This window comes from Trematomus bernacchii, unplaced genomic scaffold, assembly GCF_902827165.1.
Source record: "Trematomus bernacchii unplaced genomic scaffold, fTreBer1.1, whole genome shotgun sequence".
NCBI lineage: Eukaryota > Metazoa > Chordata > Actinopteri > Perciformes > Nototheniidae > Trematomus > Trematomus bernacchii.
In genome coordinates this window covers 9,170,438-9,183,917 of record NW_022987727.1, presented here as the reverse complement: position 1 = coordinate 9,183,917, position 13,480 = coordinate 9,170,438, and the positions used below count along the sequence as shown (strand labels likewise).

At 40.5% G+C, this 13,480-nt stretch overlaps 1 protein-coding gene across 1 annotated transcript; it reads left to right on the top strand.

Moving 5' to 3' along the window:
- The first annotated feature begins 3,162 nt into the window (after positions 1–3,162).
- fkbp1ab (FKBP prolyl isomerase 1Ab) lies at positions 3,163–12,057 on the top strand. The gene is made up of 5 exons (XM_034144679.1): positions 3,163–3,302; positions 3,451–3,498; positions 7,199–7,311; positions 9,138–9,298; positions 10,688–12,057. Exons 1-4 carry the CDS (start codon positions 3,266–3,268, stop codon positions 9,264–9,266), a joined length of 327 nt encoding a protein of 108 aa, XP_034000570.1. The 5' UTR covers positions 3,163–3,265; the 3' UTR covers positions 9,267–9,298; positions 10,688–12,057.
- Positions 12,058–13,480: the final 1,423 nt, after the last annotated feature.

Below are 13,480 nucleotides of genomic sequence, written 5' to 3'. Positions count from 1 at the left end.
ATATTAACAATATATGCACAATATTATGAGAAGACGGCTGTCCTTTCTTTAAAATCAGGCACAAGTAGGCAGCATTTCTCAACTTGATTCAAGTTCTGGACATGAAGCTGGAAACATTTTAGACAATGAAATTCTGAGATGGAAGCGGAAAAAATACTACCATCCACTTGGCAAAACATGTGAAGAAGTGCAGATGCCAATAGTGTTCCTTTTCATTTTTAGCTTAAGCGCTACTTTAATCTGACAGCTTGAGTTACTTTACAGAATCAGAATATTAGCTAATACAAAGTTTTACATACACATTGACATATTAAAGTAATTATGAGTGCCATCTTTACCAGCTTGGATAAACACATGAATGCATCAATACTCATATTCCAGTTATTTCATATATTATGAAAAAGGACATTACGCATTCGGTGTTTTTACTTTTGGTACTTAAAGGATGTTTTCATGCTGAGACTTTTACTTAAAGGTCTCATATTATACTATTTTTTGGCATATATTAAAGGTCTAAGATATATAAAAAACATTTCTATGAAGTGTTTTGCTTAATATACCACACAGATCACCCATTCTATCCATGCCTCATACCCCTCTATTTCAGCCCTGTTAGAGAAGTGCTGATTCTGGGTCCGTAGCTTTGAATGTAACCGAGCTGCTGCTGGCCACGCCCCTTTGGAGCATGCATGAGCTCTGTGAAGAGAGAGGTTTCTACCCAGATTTTCAGCTAAATGCTGCCGTAATTAAATGCCATATTATATTCCAAACCACATCAAGGATTATTTCTGAAACAGTATGGAGCTAAAATGCTCTTGCTCTCGCGGGTTTACCACAAGGTGAGTACCTTTTTATATCAGGCTTCTTTACACACACTCTCTCCAGTACAGGTTAGCTCTGAGTGTTACCGATGCTTGCTAATTTAAACACAGACCATATTACTTCCAAAACACATTGCGCATTGTTTCTGATACAGTGACGTTTCTGATAGGACCGTGGGCGTAAAGCCAGCCCACATTTTAGTAATGTCGTCATGACCGCAGCAAATCTGGATCAGCTCCGTTGTACCCCCGTTTTTAGAGATTATGGGTAAGGAGGAAAAGAGAGAGGGTTGTATTTTCTGACACTTTGTGAGTACACACCGGGGACACATATTTATGTATAAAAGACATCAAGTGCATTTTGCATAATAGGTGACCTTTAAAGGGGACCTATCATGCAAAATGCACTTTTGTACGTCTTTTATACATCTCCAGGACATGCAGCTGCATGTCCGGGCTGCGCTCGCTAACACGGCTAGCGTGGAGCCCCGTGCTTTAGCCGAAGAAGCTGACCGGTTCTTCCTGGCCGCCCGGCGATTTACCCCTGAGGTGCTGGCCACTACACGCAGCGGCACCTTCCCTGGTAGAGGCACGCCGCCTAGCAGAGGCTCCGGGGCCGACGACATCGACTGACGGCTACCGGCTTACAGCTAGCGGCCGTCGACACCGGCTAACAGCTAACAGCTAACCACGACAGCTAACGGCTAGCAGCTACTGACGGCTAACAGCTAACAGCTAACGACGACAGCTAACAGCTACCAGCTAACAGCTACCAGCTAATGACGACAGCTAACGGCTAGCAGCTACCAACGACTAACAGCTAACGGCTAACGACGACAGCTAACGGCTAGCAGCTAACGACGACTGACAACTAATGGCTAGCAGCTAACGGCTGACTGCTTCCATAGGTTAACATCTGACTGTTAACTCTTTTTGGTGGTGCCGGAGAGGAGGTTCGACCAAGCCTGGTTGACCTCGTGTGGATCCTCTCACAATTTCGCCCACCTGTTTTTGATCGTGGACAGGACGACCCTTTTGAGCTTTTTCCGGTGCCTGAGAGGAGGTTCGATCAGACGGTCGACCTCATGTGGACACTCTCGCTTTTTCACCACCTCGACGCCGATTTCGGACGTCGCCCACGTTTTCATCGGCGCCTGGGTGGCGCACTTCTGGACCCCGTCTCGTCTCGACAGTTTCGGACGTCGCCCATGCTTTAATCGGCCCATGGGTGGCGCGCTTCGGGACCCTGTCTGGCCTCTTCCTTCGCCTCGGCAGCAGCTTCGAACGTCGCCCACGCCTTCATTGGCCCGTGGGTGGCGCACTCCCGGACCCTGTCTGGCCTCTCCCCTGTCCACGGCTACTGCCTCCCGGGGATGCCGCTCCTTCCTCCCGAGGACTTCGTGCCCTCGCCGCTGTGCCCTCGCCGCTGCACGCTCGCCTGCGGCCGGGCTGCGCTTTTTCTCCCTCCCCGAGGCAAGCGTTTGCGCCTCCTGCTGCTGTAATTCAATGCAATCCCTCCCCGTCGAGGCAAGCACTGTAATTCTCTCCGGTAGTCCACCAGCAGATGACAAACACCCACCTCTCCGCCTCTTCCAAGGAATGAGGGGACCGTGCGGCAGAGTTTCAGTTAGATTTTTTTTCGCTGGTCAACATGTCCGTTAAAGTTTAAATCTTCCGGACAAAATTTGAAAAGTGCCGGTCAAAGGTCTTCTTTGTTATTTATTGAGCTTTAAAACAAATGAATAATGACTCTATATAATCATATAAGAATAAAACACGGAGGACGGAGATCTCTTTTTCTCCCCCTCTTCTGACAGCCCAGCAGCTGATCTCAAAGCACACTCCCCTCTCCTGCAGGGGGGCGTGGTCAGCTGCAGCTCATTTGCATTAAAGCTACGTCACAGAATCAGCCCCTGCAAAAACAGGGCTGGAAAAGAGCAAATAGAGCTAAATGAGGCATGGCTAAAATGCATGATCTGTTTGGTATTTTGAAAAAAAAAATAAACAGACATGTTTTATATAGGTATGGCCCTACAATATTGTTCAAATATAGCATGATAGGTCCACTTTAAGTAAGATTTTGAATACAGGACTTTTGCTTTTAACAGAGTATTTTTACAATTTATTATTGCTACTTTTACTCAAGTATAAAACCTGAGTTCTTCTACCACCAGTGATACAATGTCATAATAAGCCCCCATATGGCCGCCAGTGGGCCGGTGTTATAGCATAGACTGTATATATAAAGTGTTATAGACAGAAATCCCTTTATGCTGCTTTTATTTTGAAGGTTGCGGGCGGAAGTGCTGTTGTCTAATATCCGTTATTGACGCTGGTCTCCCTGCAGAGAGACAGAGACAGACAGCTGAGAACATCCGCTGGAGAGCAGACAGACAGACCGCAGAGAGTAGCCGGTGCAGGGACAGCTCCAAAGAGACAGGAACATGGGAGTCGAAATCGAGACTATAACCCCGGGCGACGGTAAGGAGGACACCAACCGGAAACGCGTTTTTGTTAATTTTACTAAGTGCATATTATGTGTTTTTGCATGTATCAAACAGAGCCGCAGAAACCGCCTTCATAGCGGAGTCTGTCCGTTATAATAAGCACCTCTTTGGTCTCTCCACAGGAAGGACTTTCCCCAAAAAAGGACAGACGTGCGTGGTGCATTATGTTGGTGAGTTTTAGACCAGGAACTTATCTCTCTGCATGCATTGTGCACATTTCATGTTCTGTTCATGGAGGCCATGCAAGTGGGCTGCGGGCAACTGTCTACTACACCCGTATGAAAAATAGCCAAGCATGGTATACTGTAAGTGCAAATCCCAATATAACGCACTTTTATGAAATGGCACAAAGCGCCATAAACTATGCACAACAGACCCCCCCCCCCCCTTCCAGCCAGTGATTTCTCAGTAGGGCAAAGAGGCATGACTGTCAGTCACCGACAGGGCTGCATGGAAATGTAACCCCTTCGCCACATATGCACTGTGTGGATTAGTGCTGGAGATTGTGGGATGTGCATGTGATCCCATGCACAGCAGGAGACAGTGTCTGTGTCCCGGGGACAGACAGCGCGCTGGACCCATCACTGCGTAAAATAATGCGCGCTCTAGTTTTTGGGCCGAGCGCTCCATTACAGTCTCATCAAGATCAGTGCGTAATTTGTCTTGGCTGGAGAATTAATCGGAAAAAAAAGGAGACGCAGGCGGATTCCGCCGCAGGGTTCACTCAGAGGCCCAGACAGACAGAGAGACAGACAGGCAGGCAAGCAGGCGGGTGGGTTTTAAATCCCGTCTGATTTCCGCCGCTTTTCTGTCTTTGTTGGAGTTTCTGGGGGGGTTGGTGGCGTGTAGTTGAGCGGATTATAACCGTCTGGGCGACTAGTCTGCAATAACAGCATGCAGTATTATTCCTTCATGTTTTCTCCAAAGACACTGTTTGAATGGCACTACATAGTGTTCCTCATTATTCCTCTTATAGAACTGTATGGCATCACCTATTTATTCCTGTAGGGCCCACAGTGTTGTACTGACAGCTGTGGGACCTACATACATAACTATATCTAAGGCTGGTTCTTTTCATTATTGATTAATGTAATTATTTGGTGTACTCAGCCAGAATGTCAGTATATAAAGCCTATTACAGTTATCCATAGCCAAATAATCTTATAATGTCTTATTTTGTCCAAAACCATACATTATAAAAAAAGACAAAAATATTAAGATTACTATAATTGAAGGCTAGAAAATCCGTACATTTTCACATTTGAAAACCTTGAACCAGTAAGACATGAGGGTATGCTAGGATTAATACATTATCAAAGTAGCTGCAAAAATATTTTTCTGTTATCAATTCCCTGATTGTTTTAGCTTTGGTTATTTCCCATAAGGACTTAAGTCTGGCTTACGTATCTGTGGAATGCATGGGTGAGGAAAATTTAACTTGAAGGTGTGTTTCATACCAAATGCGTCACGGTTTTTCCCGCACTGTGTGATATTAGGCTGCAATAGATTATGTTTTTTTAGTCATGATTGATTGCTAACATCAACATTGCTAAAACATGTTGTATATAAGGTAAGCCACTCTTTTTTTAGTCCAATTGGCTATTAAGGGCGAATATTCGTCGTGACATGAAATACTCAAAAAAACACTCAAGATTCAATTTCAAAGATTGAAAGGCATTTGAAGGCATCAAACATTAAGTCCCAGGCTCCTCCAACAATGCAACATAAATACTTTATAAGACATAAAATAAAACTAATTTTGATTAGATTGGCCGTTTTCGCCAACACATGCTAAATGCTAATGCCCACAAGGATAATGCTTACATGCTGATGTTTAGCAGGTATAATGTTTACCATGTTCACCAGCTTAGTTAAGTTTGTGTTAGCATGCTAACTAGCGAAAATTAATATATTTAGGATTCATCCTCTGGGGAATACGAATGTCTCTATATACTTAGACAGCAACCCTGCAACCGTTATACAGATATTTCTGTCTGGACCAAAGTGGCGGAGGTACAGACAGACAGACAGTCATTCATCAGCAGCATATTCATCAGATGCAAAATGGGATTTCAAATGGATTGGTCCTCCCAGCGTGCTAGACTATAAATTGGTCTGCACCTATTCTTAGTTTGGCAAAGTGGGTCTCAGTCTTCTTGCCTGGTAAGACAGACATAACTCTCTCTGTAATACAAGCCTCTTTGCTTCAAGATTATGTAACAAGACCAGATTTGGGCCCCTCACAGTGAACACATTTTTTTGTTTCTTTTAAGCATGAGTCTGCATCTTCTTGGAGTTGTTTTTAATATATCCCACAAACTACAGGATTTCCTCTCTGGGCGGTTTCCCTTCCTGGCAGGCTACAAAGCAGCCTTGAAATGCAACATGAAACAGGATATTCCATTTGACAAGCCTTTTCAAATGTAGACATCCAAGTGAGGATCAGACCTTGGATTTGCTTGATTTTGTGAAGGCTCTGCCGGCAGGAAATGGTTGGTGTTGAAAATGTCAACAGTGTTGTAGGGGGGTGAAGTGCACTCTATTGGCGTTTACTTGGAAAGGTCCTTTCAGCTCTAACTGATAATTCCATTAGGCTGCTGTCCTGATGTCCACAAGAGGAGAGGACGCCCACTCCAGCCTGGATTACAGGCTGCATCACGCCAGCCACCCCCTGATGTGCCTAACAACATAAGCAATGTTGCACCTTCTCCCACACACACACTCACATCACACCACACCATCACACACACGCCGCCTCGCTGCTGCTAATAACAGTTATAGCGCTGCAGGAAATAGTCTTGGAAGAGTGCTGTTCTGCGGTTTGATGCGTGTGTTTTTCTGACTGTCACACTGAAACCCACCCTGCAGACAGCTGCAGCGGCTATTTCTGAGATCCTTGGAATCCCTTCATTGGCTTTCTCAATATACACACAGCAAGGAAGATGCATGTGGGACATGCTTAGAGGATGGATTTGTTTCCAATGTTTTTTTTTTAATGAAATGTTTCTTAATTCTTAATGTTACTGCACAGTCTTTGGACATCTTTATCATGACAGCACCATAGCACCATAGACGGTTTAAATTAAGTTGACTTCGCTTGTGGATCTGAAAAATAAGTCTTTGTCAAACTGCGTTTTTTCCCTAATGGACTGCAAGGGGCGACGCCACTCCTTGGAAAAAGAAGTGTATAAGAAAAAGAAAAAGAATAACCTTGTTTTCACTTAAATGTATACCCTTAGGGCGGGTTCACATTAAAAGGTACAGTTCCTAAATTCAACCAATGAAAGGATGATAACTAGACTAGATTGCTTTCACAAAAATGGTTCAGGAATTCTAAAAGAATCATGTGGTGGAATACAGCAAGTGGATACTTTGGCTACTTTGTAATTAGAGTCACTACCATGGCGACCTGTAGATTAGTCATTGGCATAGCAATGTGTATCCCTCCCCATCTCTACTTTCTCGTTCACATATGGTCAGGTCTGGCTCCAAAAAAACAAGAAAGCCAAAGTATGCCAAACTCGAGGCTTGGTCCGGCACATGATGCCATTGGGTCATTTTAAACTCAGAAGTCAAAGGTATTCAATTTTACGGCTCACGCAATTTTTATAGTAATGAACAGGGTCCCACCTCCAACATTGTATCCAGTTTTCTTTGAACATTCATGTTCAAAACGGTTAAAAAACAAACAAAGGGTGACGTGTGACTAAGTTGTCTTGCTCATACAGTTTATGGTCTTCAGCAAGAATTCTAATGAATCCTTTAATGTTGTGCATGTTCAGAAGTAATGGCTAGATCTTTCACCCACATGAGGCTGTGCATTGGCGTCTTTCTTTCTGACCGTGTCCGTCTCCATCTCTTTTTCCACAGGCTCCCTGACAGACGGACGTAAGTTTGACTCGTCTCGTGACAGGGACAAGCCTTTCAGGTTCAAGATCGGCAAGCAGGAAGTGATCCGAGGCTGGGAAGAAGGTGTAGTGCAGGTAAGCTGGAAAACTGAACGCACAATACTGCATTTTAAGACTGTCCACGTTAGCTTTGTAAATTGCCACAGATTCTGCATGTGGCACTTATTGACCCCCACCGAGAAGGGTATACTTCACATGCTACATTGAATGCTGCAGGAATGAGTTGTGAAATCTGGAAATAAGTTAGCATTGATGCATTTCCTGTTTCATTGGCTTGAAGTGAGTGGGTTTTGAAATGGGTGTTTGATAAGATGCCTCAAAAAGTCTGTGGTAAACACAAGCTTTCGAGATTTTCACATTTTGTTCTAGGGCTGCTCGATTATGGCAAAAATCATAATCTCGATTATTTAGGTCAATAATTGTAATTGCGATTATTCATTGACTTTGAAAACATCCATTTATTGTACTTTAAAACAAATACAAATAATAATTTAAACTTTTTAACTGTTGAATTATACGTTCAGGGTAATCAACTGAAAAACCAATACAAAATAAAATAAAATAAATTATACATTCATGTCTACATTTAAATAAATAATATCAAAATAATAAATACTAATAAACAAGATCAACAAACATGTTGCAGTGCACTGTCACAACCTGAAAACTCCTTAACATATAGCTAACATTTTGGTAAAACATATTCAACATATTCCACTCAGTTAAACATTAAAGGCTGGCCCACCGTCATGGTCCAGAAGTAACAGGAAGTAAATGTTGAACTACAATTTAAGACCAAATAAAAATGTTTTGGCCTCCATGGCAAATGCTGGTATAGGGCTGCTCATGTCATCTCTTAAAGATTTTTTGCTAGAAACACCAGCCTGTTTACATGGTCTGGTTTCAGAGATGAGCGCAGGCAGGTGACAATATTGCCACCTGTACTGATTTGTTCTATGAAATAAACTAATTAAGCAAGTCAATAGATACTCCATTCCTGGATTTTGAAGCTTTTATGTGTCTTTAAAAAGCATTTGCTAACAAATGGCTATATTTCTACAGAGGTTGTCAGGGACATTAAAAATGATCACGAACACAGGAACACTTGTATAATCAGGTAGTGATATTGAGGTCATGGAGCCGGGTATATAGGCTGTGTTGATATCCTAACAATAGCCTTTTACTTCAAGTGATTTCATTTTCACTTTAAAAATCACATTTTCTTAAGTAATCCAAAATCCAATTAAAATTGGCTTTTGTTGAGGGAACCAGCGTGATGCTAACTTCTGCACAAAACAAAGTCATCCCTGTAGCATTCTTTTGGAACAGACTTCAAAGGAAATAGTCAGCCAACTAAGCATCAGCAACAGTCATGATTTGGAGGCAGAAATTAATCTGATTTCCAAACAAGTAAACACATTTTGCTTATGATAATGTTGAAAGTTCATCTTTTGTAATACAATATTTATTGACATAGTTCCATTATCAAGTTTTTCCCATCACGGTTTCCACTAACACGAAAACAGTGGGTCATCATAACACACTGTGCTTTATCTCACTCACTCAGCCCTGCAGCATGTAGATGAGGTGTAGCTGGTTACTGTTAAAGAGTTAGAATATCATTATAAAAAATCTCAATAAGGCATTATATAAATAAAATAAGCTTCTAATGATTGCATCAGGAAATACCCAGCAATAAAGAATGGAGGAAGAGATTTAGATATAATTAGGCATCATTTCTGAGAGAGATGTTTTCACAGTCCCCTGTGGTTTTATTATCCAACTTAGACTGCTGAGATTTTATTATGATCTAATTCATTTTATCTTATGCTGCAGACTAGCTGTTCCTCACCCTGTTGTCTCTTTCTCTGTTTGTATCGTGTGTCTACTTGTTCCTCCAGATGAGCGTTGGTCAAAGGGCCAAGCTGACCTGCACACCTGACTTTGCTTATGGAAACAAAGGCCATCCGGGCATCATTCCTCCTAATGCTACCCTCATCTTTGACGTTGAGCTGCTGGGTTTGGAATGAAACAAATTCATGGCCTGTTTTTTTTGTTATGTGTAAGTAATATGCAAAAACATACTATCTGCTTGTAACTGTTGGTTTTACTAGTTTTAGCTACAACTCACATTCTTCCTGTGGCAGTACAAGTCACTGACTAACATCATCTAACATGCTATGTGCTAGTCAAGTTAGCTTAGTTACGTATTTTTTTTATTTCATAAAAAAAGTTGCAGTGTTAAAGTTGCAGTGTTAACGTGTTCATACTGAAGACATATAAGGAGCTATTTGTGAAGAGTGCTAAGCTTATAACCTACCTTAACAACCTGAGCCAGTTTGTTATCTAGCATCGAGCTAACAAACTGCTACATAGCTACTACCGGCATTTACCAACTAAAGTCCTTCCTACAGATATTTCCCATTCCGTTTTTAAAATGTTTTGTCCACACATTCTTTTTTGAAATATCTAAGTACACAGTGGATTGAAAATAAACTTTGATCGCTCACTGTGCCAGTTGGTGGCAATAAAGGCTACACCAACAATACATCAAAAGACACAGAAGAAGAGCATAGTATTTTTTTTCCATTGGTTCTATTTACAAATGACACATTAGTAAAAAATAAAAGTAGCTAATAATTGTGTTAATACATATGTATTAAATATGAATAGGACCATGGTACTGTGGATAAACTGAAATGCATCTCAAAGTGTGCGGACGATGCGATGTAGCTGCTACGCATACAATAGTGGTAGCCATTGTTGTTTTCTATTCAGACACATTCTATAAAATCTAAATCTGCATTTAATTCAAGAAACATACTACAATCGACTTGTGCTCCACAACATTGTTCCTCTTTTCTCTTTTCACTGCGGTGTTATTTAAACTTCATGTTTAAAATGCTGTAATGAGCTGGCCTTTAGTACTGAAATTCATTTAATGGCAAAGGAGGTAGATTAGTGTGGGGGCACATTTAGTTTTTACACTGAATATTGCATGCTCCAAAAATATTTAACAATACAGCAATTTGATCCATTAGAAGGAAACAAATAGATGACTTTTCAATTCTTATATTTTTAGGTATACCAAAATAATGTGTGCCATAGACGCTTTGTGCATATTGAATCCCTTTTCAGGTTAATTGTGTTAATATTATCGTGTTTGTATTTTGTGGTTGATTCATTTGGTATAATAAATGAGGGCCAAGATTGTCCCAAGATCCGAACATTGTACAGCAGTTGAGAGGGGCTATGTACAGATCCACCTGACACTAATCGATTAACAGTTTGCAACTTTAAGCGTATGTTATATTGTGGCTTATAGTATAGCCTGCTTAAAATGAGTGATGGTGTTAATTGAGCAGACACATCATCTCTTACCTGCCAGTATTTACATCAACCCTGAAATGTGTTCCTCAATCCTAACTCTCCCCTCTTGTTTTCTCCACAGGTGACTTCCTACCTGGGTGAGCTGGAGAGAAGCTGCACTTGATTCTATAAGAGGCTTGAGTCTATAGTTCCACTACTTATTTCATCAAACTATGACAGTTTGTGTTATTTTGTCTCTGTGACTGAGTGCATTATATGTTTCCATCATATTCTTCCTCCTAAAAAAAACATGGGCCATAACCTTACCAACCTCCATGTTTTTAAATCTTGAATTCTTTTGAATTGCGCTTTACTTATTTTTTCTTTGTGTTTTTTAGTGTTTTGCATGGTTACGCTGAGAAGTACAAAATACCAATGAACCACTGGCAGCGACATTCATCCCTTATGCGTATTATAATGTTTGAGAGCTAGTGCTTGTTATATCACAGAAACAAAGAAAGTATAAGAAAAAAATGAAAAGCACACATTTGTATCGCCACCAAGTGAAAACATCAGGACAAATGAAATGAGTTTCTGTTAGAGAAATAAGGCTTAGTGCTGATTTAGTGGCTATATGTAGTGATATGTCAAGTATTTGAAGTCTTTAATGGTGCAACACAGGAACTATTTGCTTCACAAAAGGCCTATTTATATAAAGTACCACTGTTTTTTCCTTTAATTTGAATTCTTGTCCAATGTGTGAGTTCTTGAGGGGTAATTGGTGCAAAGGAGAACCAATCACACTTGTAGATAGTTCTAATGTGTGCCTAAATATTTTCACTGGACACATGGTTACTACCTTGCCCTGTCTGCATGTTTGAGGCCCAAAGGAACCCTTAGTATGTACACGTAGAAAGCTTTGCATCCAATTTTCGTTATTATTGCCTTCCTCATCTCGCCAGGTCTTTTAAGCCCATTTAAAGCCATACATACGTCCAACAGTGCAAAGACAGAATTAGCGCAAATCAATTGGATAGTTCTTTTTTTTCTTCTTGGAAATAATGGGAAATGCTTGAAATTTACAAAAAGGGGGTTTGAGGAACCAATGAAATTGTGACCTCCCCCCCATTATTTTGTGTAACAACTTCAATTATGTATTTTTCAGATGCCAACTTTCTATCTTGGAGAATCAACAAAGCTAATGTGTAACCTATGATGATAGATTTTTGTTTTTTCTGCCAGTGTCATTTAAGAACCACGCTGCGGATGTGAAGTCTGTGTTGTGGTAGAAAAAGAAGCTGACACACGGGCAATCGTAGTGGTTTTGTATCTCAGATAAATAGTTTTAAATGGAGTTTAATGAAGGAATATGCTGGCCTGGCTGTCGGTGTTAACTATTGGCCGAGCTGCAGCTGGTGCGGCTCCTCTGTACTGTGTAGTTATTCGCTGATACGATACTGTATGCAGACTTAACCAATGATGACATATTTAAAATAAAAGAAGTGCTCTCCACTTGCTTTGTGTTTTTTGTTTTGGTGTAGAAATGCATTTAATCACCCTGGGATTACCGCTGTTATCAATGCTGTTATTTTGCTAAATAAGCCCTTTTTATTTGATTACTTAACATTTGTTAAGTTAAAAATTATTCATATGAAATTAAAGAAATGAATGTGTAAGCTCGAGCAGAATAATGTTCTTATTGAGTACACATTTAGTTACTTTTCACTTTTCTTTTAAAACCTGTAAGGAATGGCTGAATTTTATTTTTTTAAATGAATTAAATATTAAGATATTGGAAAAGGTGTGTGTATGTAGCAAGATATAAATTAATTACAGATTCATGTAACTATTAAAAAGCTGCCCTCAGCAGCCCCCCCCCCCCCCCTCCACATAACAAACCCCAATGTAACCCCTAAATGTTTACCTATGTCAACTATCTTCAAGGTCATATACACAATTCCTAGTGGTAGAGTCACGTTGAGTGTTTCACTGTCAAAACAGTTGCGTTATGTCTTCTGTGCTCTGAGGGAGCATTGCAAAGTCTTAATAACACAACCATTGGATGCATTATAGGAAATGCAATATAGTTATTTGTTTGGTGCTTGACTAGATGTACTAAAAATAAGGATATCTCAAGTTTTTGAAAGTGCAATACTGAATAATTTGAATGCCGTCTCCAAATGAATTCTCAACAACCCACAACATAGCTTAAATTCCATTGAAAAGAACAACAGGATCAAAGGGGTCAAAAATAAGCTACAGTGGAATGTTCTTACTGTACTGTATATGATTTCCATAATGGGAAAATACAGATTTGCATTCTGTTCTGTAGAGATCAGTGCCATTATACATTTGGTAGATCTAAGTCAGTGCTCTTCTAAAGCCTACATAAAAATGTATCTTTGAGATGAATAAAATAAAGATGTGATCTTGCTTTTTTTTTTTTTTTAAACTTTTTATCACATTTCATCTATGATGCAGGAGTTTCTGTGATGCTATATAAACAACAGAACCATCATTGGTGCTAATGTCTACTAATCATGACAAAACTATTTTTTGATCAACATAAGCTGAGCCATGTAGCTCCTTTATTTTGAAGAGAAGGCAGACATACTGTTATACCTGACATTCAGCAAATCACAAAAAAATGTTTAGATGATTAAAAAGCTCAATTATCCAATGAAGGATTTCATTAGGGGCCCTAGATTTAGTGAAGAGAGTCCCAGTTGTTTTAGTCGGTACTGTAGTTATTTACTGTACCTAAGGCAATGGATTGTGGCTATAGGCTAGCTTAAGGACATTGTAAATACCTGCTGGGTTGAGCTGACAGCCGCTCCTTTTATAATGCAGATGCTGAGCAGAGGACACAACAGAGACCTTTTTACACAGCCTTTCACCTGACCCTGTACAGAGTGCAGCAACAGATCACACACAG